Raw genomic sequence first — 9,343 nt, forward strand, 5'->3', positions numbered from 1 at the left:
TTTCTGCTTGCAACTTTTTAATGTAAGGAAATAGCCTACAAGTCAGAGAATTGCCCTCTAGAGTGTACCCTCCCAGACTGTGTGTTCACTCCCACTGCCAAGCCACACACCCAAACTATAATTGTTAGTCTTGTCTTAGCCTTGTACTTGTGATATGGCAGTGATCCATCACTTGTCTTACAAGTATGTGCTCTGTAATCCCAAGGAACTACCCCATACTGATGGACCTCACTCGAATTAAACTTCAGTAAATATGAGCTTAAAGGTCTACGCTGTAAAGAATGGGTATTGTATATTAAAGTAAATGAATCATCACCAGTAAAGATAAACTAAATCATGTTTATGTAATAATCTAGCTACTTACTCACGGCGGGGTGAAGCTTCTGCTATGTAAGCAGCATTTAACAAGGAGTGAGCCAGGGAGAACTCTGTCACGGTGAGTTATGTGTCACTGTTACTGCTGCTTGAAAAGCCCTCTAGCTGGGCACCCGAGTAGCGTGTTCCCCCGGACGACTACCGCGTCTTAGCTTTACCCCCTCTTACACCGCACAATTTATGAATACCATCTGCCGTGGGGGATTTGACCAACATGAAGGTGGTGGATTAATCTCACAGGGTCCCCAATAGGTAAGTTTCACGTTTGGAAACTATCCTTTTCTTCATTTGAAAGACAGAAACTCAATCGATTCGATGGTGCGTATTTTTGAATTCCAAGAATCTATCAACTTTTCGTTAAAGCGTTGACAAGTTTATTTCATTGAAGCGCTCACTGTTGTCATTGGTTGAACATCAATCTGGCAACTTTACTGTATGCATTTGATTTCCCGAATGAGTGATTTTGGGACTATGCCTGATGTTCAATATTTCTATATTCTAAATGAATGAATATTTTCTCTTCTCACTTTCAAGTCCCCTTGCCAGTCGTATGTGGGCGAGCACCCGTTATTTTTGTATGTAGCCTGATTGGATGCGGTGCCTTTGAGAACCTTAGAGAGAAGTATAGGGTACGTTCCTCTGCCATTTGTTACCCAGCAACAGTCTCAATGAATGGCTGGCCAAGCAAATCCTATTATTTTAAGAATTGACACCATTATTGGATCAGACGTATCCCGCGGAGTAGACTATTCCCAATATTGCTCTAGACAAAGTGACTCCACTGACCAGTTTAATATATTTTCCATCAAACCTGACAGGGTGAATTTAGTCTATGTGGTGGTGATGCTCCTACTGCTTTTGTGCTTTAAAGCTGTCCATTCAAACTTAAGCAAGTAGCGAATGTTTAAAATTGTATTTTGTATATTATACATACGATACTTAAATATGTGTTCAATACACAATATAGGTTTAAGTTCGGGAGTCATACATTCCTATTCTGGTATATGGGTGGCCCTTCAGTGGGCTGTTAATGGTTATTCATGTCCCATTGCAGATGGCTTTGACGCGCGGAGCTGCGCTGTACGCAGGCGTGTCTGAGGTCTCCACCCATACCTGTGAGAGCCCACCTGGATCCAACGAGACGGAAGTAGTCTGCGCAGATTGAGGAGTGATTGTGCTGCTGTCTGGATCAACCTTTGAGGGAATTGTTGCTCTGGAAATCGGCATCTACTATCCGGAGAGGAATTTCTTCATGCGCTAATGCAAGATGTGATTTCATTGACTTTTTAACGGTGTTTTGGAGCGGACTTAAACTTCTTATTATGTAACGTCCCAAGGTAAGAGTATCATTCTGCCGACAAAAGAACCTAAGAGATTGACAAGTGAAAAGACATGCCTAGATCTATGTAGCTCTGTGTATATTGTTGGTCCTTCAGGTCTATGGGAGAGCATTTTGGGGCCATATTGCTCAATATTACCTTCCTGCGTTCACATGTGGTGTGTGGAATGTTCATTCAGTGTGTGTGCGTGTCTCAAGTGTGCTGACATGGCAAGTATAGGCTACCATCCCCTTTACCCCCCTACACTTAAAAAAAGAGACGTCTCTGTTTGGCAGTCATCAACTTGTATACCCAACTTCCTAAAGACTACCATTGGTGATGGACTTAATGTGTGTTCCTATTCTAATCAGCAGGCATTTCCTCAGAGCGACCACACACGCATCTCCAGAAGAATGACCGGCTTCCGCAGAATCCTCCGACGGAAATTACACCCATTGAAACTGGTGATCGTGGGCCTCATTTTTGTGACATTCTTGTTCCTCATTCAACGGGAGGTGGGGAGCCAGGGCCCCCAGGAGGAGCCGTGGCTGAAGGAGATGGCGGTCAAACGGGACGTGGTGCTGGACATGGTGATGGGCGCTGTCAATAACTTCAGGGAGGCCATGCCCAAGATGCAGATCAGAGCGCCGGTTCGCCGGCAGGGCGGCGCGGACGGCCTGTCATGCCTGCCGGGGTACTACACGGCCGCGGAGCTGAGGCCGGCGCTGGAGCGGCCGCCGCAGGACCCCAACGCCCCCGGGGCTTCTGGGAAACCCTTCCACACGGAGGGACTGAGCCCGGCGGAGCAGCAGGAGAAGGAGAGGGGCGAGGAGAAACACTGCTTCAACCTGTACGCCAGCGACCGCATCTCTCTCAGCCGAGACCTGGGCCCCGACACCAGGCCGCCAGAGTATGTCCTCGCCCTTGTCCGACGTCCTCGCCGGCACCATACTGTATTCGTTGGTTAAAAACAAGGTGTAATTTGAGGGGATACATATGGCTCAAGTTAACGTTACCTCCTAATAGTCTTGAATGAAAGGCAGGTATGAGAACGAACTCCAGAATGAACAAAGTAGCACCCCCTGGTGATGTTTCATGTGGCCCGACCGTCATTTAGAGGAAACCAAATGAATTCCCAGATTCCCCATGTATTGCCTCGATGGCTCAATTTGAAACCAAAGTTGCGTATCATAAGACCACAGAAGGAAGGATGGATAACATTATATAATTTGTTTCCAGCAGACACGACTGCCCAACCCGTCTTTAATATTTGCTTAAAGTTATTGAGGAAAACGTTCCTCGCAACCACAGGGGTAGTTTTTCCTGTCTGAAACATTGTTTGAGCATGTCTGCCCAGTTTGTGTGGCCAGAAAAAAAAAAAAAGCTCAAGTTTTGTTTGGCTAATTAAACAAGTCTGTTCATGTTCCCTGCTATTTTAAAAGGGTCATTTACCCCGATTCCTCGTCAGGTCTGGTTGTGGTTGGCACTTGGAAAAGGTTGCCACACACACACCCAGTGTCACAGCTGAAACGGACACCCCTCAGGGAGCGGACCTGAGATGTTATAACTGCAGTCCATTGTTCCTCGCGGGGGCGTTAAAAGACACGCGATCCCTTGCTCTGTTTTTCGTCCCCCCCCCCCCCGCAGATGTATCGAGCAGACCTTCAAGCGCTGCCCACCTCTTCTGACCACCAGCGTGATCATCGTGTTCCACAACGAGGGCTGGAGCACGCTGCTCAGGACGGTCTACAGCGTCCTCCACACCTCCCCCGCCATCTTCCTGAAGGAGATCATCCTGGTGGATGACGCCAGCGTGGACGGTAAGTCCCCCCCCCCCCCCACACACACCGGGACCACCGGGACCACCCTGCTTCTCTCTCGGATTCGACTTCAGCCGGGGCCGAGGCGGGGCGAGCGGCCTGTCGGGAGGAGAGCGGCCCCTTAGGTGGTCCCGGTGGAGCCCCCCGCCCGCTCCCCGTGGCTCGTGAAGGGCAGGAAGCCGGGAGCTGCCGGTGAATACTTTACTAAGAGGGGCTAGCCGGGGCGCCGGGGCCTGAGAAATGAGTCCGTTGGCTCTTGTAAACAGACCCCCGGGCTGGGGGAAACAGAATGGGGGTGGGGGGGGTGGGGGAAACAGAATGGGGGTGGGGGGGGTGGGGTGTGGGGGCGGGGCTGGACTGACACTCTAAACTCTGTCATTTGTTGGGAATAGCCGCCTATTAGGGGGTCGCTGGGAGCAGCTCCTGCCCAGGAAACGGGCGTACTTGGCAGCTAGCCATCCTGTGGGGATGAAAGCCAGGCACCTCTTTCTCTTCTCCGATTCCTGTGGAACTTCCACGTCGGAGTGCCGTGCCGAGGGGTCTCCGCCGGTCGCGACGCCCAGAAACAGATCCAAGAAAGCCCCCCGCTCTGCGCCTCCTCTAGGAATAACCTCACCAGAGCATTTGTCCCCATTGTTTGTTTCTCGTTACTCGACGTGTTAAGTCCGGTTTACGTGTTAAATCCTTTGAGGTTTACTAGGCGGTCTTGAGGGTAAATGATAGTGTCACGTGTGCGCCGGTCTCCCACTAAACGTGTCCTTTCTGTGTCCCCAGACGCCTTGAAGGACGAGTTGGACGAGTACCTGAAGCGTCTCCACATCGTGCGCGTCGTCCGGCAGAGGGAGAGGAAAGGCCTCATCACTGCCCGTCTGCTGGGCGCTTCCGTGGCAACCGGAGACATCCTCACCTTCCTGGACGCTCACTGTTAGTCCTCACACACACCACACACACACACACACACACACACACACACACACACACACACACACACACACACACACACACCACTGAGTCAAAGGGCTGAGTCACTCATTTAGCACAGTCTAAACCTGAGACACACCCGTTTGTACGCAGACACGCATAATCCTCCCCGGAGCAGGACAATGAGGGGCCTTGTTTTGGGCACGGCACCACAAATCTCTGCTTTGGCGTGAATGAATGCGCTTTGTCTAAGAAAAAGGATAATTCAACGTTTTCAATTAACCGTCCGGTTTCCCAAGCCTCCGTACGGTCTTCATAGCTCCATACTTTCATTTGAAGAGTATATGCAGTACAGTATGTTGAGGTATTTGTCCAGCTGAGGGGTGAATGTACTTCATGGGTCAAAGGTGAATGCTTCAACGGCTGGCTGGAGCCGCTGCTGGCCAGGATAGCGGAGAACTTCACGGCCGTGGTCAGCCCTGACATCACCACCATCGACCTCAACACGTTCGAGTTCATGAAGCCGTCCCCTTACGGTCAGAACCACAACCGGGGGAATTTCGACTGGGGCCTGGCGTTCGGCTGGGAGGGCCTGCCCGACCACGAGAAACACCGCAGGAAGGACGAGACCTATCCCATCAAGTAGGGACAGAATACACACTCTGCGTGTGTGAGTGTGAGTGTGTGTGTGTGTGTGTGTGTGTGTGTGTGTGTGTGTGTGTGTGTGTGAGTGTGAGTGTGAGTGTGAGTGTGAGTGTGAGTGTGAGTGTGAGTGTGAGTGTGAGTGTGAGTGTGAGTGTGCGTGTGCGTGTGCGTGTGCGTTTGAATGAATGAATGAATGAATGAATTCTGAATGAACGAATTGTCTGTACGTCGTTAAAACATCTCTATTTTATCGATATCTTGACCTTCACAGGACACCGACCTTCGCCGGAGGTCTGTTTTCCATCTCCAAGGAATACTTCTATCACATCGGGAGCTACGACGAGGAGATGGAAATATGGGGAGGAGAGAATATCGAAATGTCATTCAGGGTGAGATTCATTCACCCATGCCTTCTTGGTTTTTCAACAATCCTTTCTAATGGTAAATGGACTACACTTATATAGCGCTTTTCCACCTTAGCGGCACTCAAAGCGCTTTAGAATGGCCTCTCATTCACCCATTCACACACACATTCACACACCAATGGCGGTAGCTGCCATGCAAGGTGCTAACCTGCTCATTGGGAGCAATTTTGGGGTTAGGTGTCTTGCTCAAGGACACTTCGACATGTGGACAGTCGGAGCTGGGATTCGAACCACTGACCATTCAATCATTGAACGACCCGCTCTACCAACTGAGCTACAGCAGCCGAATGTCTGTCAATATGTCGTCATTATTCATGCTCTCTCTCTCTCTCTCTCTCTGTGTGTGTGTAGCTGTGTCGGTGGTACAGGTCTGTCAGGTTTTTTGACGGCTGTGTGTTTGTTTTTCCAACGATCGTAACGTCTGTCTGTATCTATATTTCATTGATATTCCTTCTCTCTCTCATTCTCTCTCTCTCTCTGTCTGCATCGATATGTCATTGACATTCATTCTCTCCCTCTCATTCTCTCTCTCTCTCTCTCTCATTCTCTCTCTCTCTCTGTATCGCTATGTCATCGATATTCATTCTTTCTCTCTCTCTCTATCTCTTTCTCTCTCCCTCTCTCTCTCTAGCTCCCTTTCTCTCTCCCTCTCTCTCTCCCTTTCTCTCTCCCTCTCTCTCCCTTTCTCTCTCTCTCTCTCTCTCTCTCTCCCCCTCTCTCTCTCTCCCTCTCTCCCTTTCTATCTTCCTCTCTCTCCCTCTCTCCCTTTCTATCTTCCTCTCTCTCCCTCTCTCCCTTTCTATCTTCCTCTCTCTCTCTCTCTCCCTCTTTATCGGTACAGCTCCGGCAGGTTTTTGTTTTTTTTCTGACCGTCCGTCCGTGCGTTTGCTGTCCCCCCCTCAGGTGTGGCAGTGCGGGGGCCAGCTGGAGATCATCCCCTGCTCCATCGTGGGCCACGTGTTCCGCACCAAGAGCCCCCACACCTTCCCCAAGGGCACGCAGGTCATCGCGCGCAACCAGGTGCGCCTGGCCGAGGTCTGGATGGGCGACTACAAGGAGATCTTCTACCGGCGCAACCAGCAGGCCGCGCAGATGGCTAAAGACGTACGTAGCGCGCCGTACCGTCGGGGGGGCTCCCAGATGTGGCTGGGCTCCAGGCTGAGTGTTAGTCCAGCACTGACACCCCCCCCCCTAACCCCCCCACCCCCCTCTAGGACGGAGCCACGGGGGGGCATGTTGTAACAGTAGCACTTTCTCTGGAATGCTCTCCCCCGGGTTCCGTCCCACACGGCCGTACGTCTCGACTGCCGACCCCTTGTTTATCCCTGTCAGAGGACAAGTTTGGGCAACCTCACGCTGGTCTCCCTGCTGGCTACGTATAGTCTGGTACAGTACTAGTACGTACAGTCGCTCGCGCAAACACTTTCTGTCGGGGGGGGGGAACGTAGGTTTGGAGGTCGGTAGCGCAAACTGGATGTCCCTCAAAATGTCGGCGGGAGGGGGGGGGGTTAAAATGAATATTGTCCTTTTGTATGTGGCTCACTCATCCACTTGAGGAATTCAACGTCAGCTTATTAGGATGAGTTGTAAAGTTGTTAGCAGACAGGAAGGGTAGTCCTGGGGCAGTGTCTCTCATCTCCGTGCCATAAAATGGGAGCCTGAGGCCCTAACTCAGAGTGGGCCTGGCCAGCCAACCCTCTCCCGCTGGGTTCAAACGGCCTCCACGTCTTTAACAGCTCCAGGGACTTGGCAAGTGTAGTTACCGGCTTGGACCGGAGTTAAGAGCATCCTGGTCATTATGGAACTGCAGTCATTAGCGGGAGACTTGGAAGACTTCTCGGTCCACTGACATGTGCAGCATTTAGAGTTGTAGTAGCAGAACTGATATTCGGTCGGTGTGTCACCTGACATAATACCACCTGGAACGCTAGAGCGTTGGGTTGCGTCCATGAATTCATCGAAAGGAAAGAACATTTCCAGACCGGAATGCCCATGTTATACAATGTTATTTTGACTTGGGTTGTCTTGTGGTATATATGTGGGAATATATATATTTTTTGGCAATTCTACTGAGTGGCAATTACTTACGAGAGGAGGGGTGAATGGGAATGTGCCGTACGCGGTGCCGCCCGCCCTCAGCCTCTCACGATCGACCACTCAGCCCCAGTCTGAGGCCTACAGGAAGTGGTCCTACCCACCCCCCTCCCAGTTCAAAGGCCGGCCGGCCGGTGGGTGAGTCACGAGGAAAAGTTCTCGCTCTCTAACGGCCGCCGCCTGGGAATCTCTTTCCACAGAAAGCTTTCGGAGACGTCTCGAGACGCACGGACCTCCGGGAGCGGCTGCAGTGCAAGAGCTTCTCCTGGTATTTGAACAACGTCTACCCAGAGGTCTTCATGCCCGATCTCAACCCGCTCCACTTTGGCTCGGTAAGGCCGGGCAGCGCCGCTAACCCCCCCCCCCCACCCCACAGTCCCCCAGTCCCCCCTGTCCATCCTGTTTCCAGAACCGCAGAGCGCCGGAACTGACCGCTGCGGGTTTCCAGAGGTTCCCAAGAAGCTCCGGAGCCGGAGAGAGAGAGAGAGAGAGAGAGAGAGGGAGGGAGAGAGGGAGGGAGGGAGAGAGAGGGAGGGAGAGAGGGAGGGAGGGAGAGAGAGGGAGGGAGGGAGAGAGAGAGGGAGGGAGAGAGGGGAGAGAGAGGGAGGGAGAGAGAGGGAGGGAGGGAGGGAGAGAGAGAGAGAGAGAGAGAGGGAGGGAGGGAGGGAGGGAGGGAGAGAGAGGGAGAGAGGGAGAGAGGGAGAGAGGGAGAGAGAGGGAGGGGGGAGGGGAGAGCAGCTCCCCGCCAAACCTCCCGCCGCTAAGGGCATGAGTGAAGGCTGGTGGAGGGGCTTGTTTGAACAGCTTGTCTGTCACTGAAACGCTCTCTATATTTCCACCCCCACCCCCCCTTCCACCCCCACCCCCCAGGTGAAGAACGTAGGTAAAGACTCGTGTCTGGACGCCGGAGAGAACAACGAGGGGGGCAAACAGCTGATCATGTACCCCTGTCACGGCCTGGGAGGGAACCAGGTCAGTACCCCCACAGTCGCGGCCCGGGTGGGAACCGGGTTAGTCAGAACCGGACCGGGGGGGTAGGTTGAACCGGACCCACGCGATCCGTTCTCACTTCCGTGTCCCAGGTGGGGATCCGTGACTGTTTTTGTGTTGTTGTTTTTTTTGACCCCTCAGTATTTCGAGTACTCCACGCACCACGAGATCCGCCACAACATCCAGAAGGAGCTGTGCCTGCATGGCGCCGAGGGCGGCGTGAAGCTGGAGGACTGCCAGTACAAAGGCAGGAGCACGTTCGCGGGGCCGGAGCAGAAGTGGGAGCTGAAGGAGGTGAGTCCAAGTTTACCCAAGTCACACCCTAAGAAACCGCTCTGGTTCTATTTTTAAAAACCCGTTTGATCCACACACACTGGAAAGAATGACCACGATAATAGCACTAAATGGTTCCTTCTCCTTCCAGAACCAGTTGTTCTACAACCCAGGAAGGAAACTCTGTCTGAGTGCCCGTCACGAACAGCCCTCCCTGGCGACCTGCAACTCCTCGGACAGATTCCAGCTGTGGATCTTCATCTGAGGGGCCTCTTCCGTGGACACGTGGACCTCGGGGCCCCCGGGGATGTGGATCCCAGGCAGGGAACGCCCGGGGAACGTTAGGCGTTAGGAACGGAAAGCAATTGGCATACTTTTTTTTTTTTAGATTGTGGATCAAATTTATTTTTTTATTTATTTTTTTATAAGAACTGAACTGCTGCTGGAAAGTTTGGATGCTCAAGGACAGTACTTTATGCAA

General features: G+C 52.1%; 1 protein-coding gene across 1 annotated transcript; it reads left to right on the forward strand.

Moving 5' to 3' along the window:
• Positions 1–2,107: 2,107 nt before the first annotated feature.
• On the forward strand, positions 2,108–9,127 carry galnt3 (UDP-N-acetyl-alpha-D-galactosamine:polypeptide N-acetylgalactosaminyltransferase 3 (GalNAc-T3); the record flags this gene model as incomplete). The annotated part of the gene is made up of 10 exons (XM_084443184.1): positions 2,108–2,604; positions 3,342–3,514; positions 4,289–4,438; positions 4,843–5,077; positions 5,352–5,469; positions 6,409–6,609; positions 7,800–7,931; positions 8,470–8,571; positions 8,731–8,883; positions 9,014–9,127. The coding sequence occupies 10 exons, from the start codon at positions 2,108–2,110 to the stop codon at positions 9,125–9,127; spliced, it is 1,875 nt and encodes a 624-aa protein (XP_084299310.1).
• Positions 9,128–9,343: the final 216 nt, after the last annotated feature.

Source organism: Borostomias antarcticus (assembly GCF_949987555.1).
Source record: "Borostomias antarcticus genome assembly, chromosome: 9".
NCBI classification, from domain to species: domain Eukaryota; kingdom Metazoa; phylum Chordata; class Actinopteri; order Stomiiformes; family Stomiidae; genus Borostomias; species Borostomias antarcticus.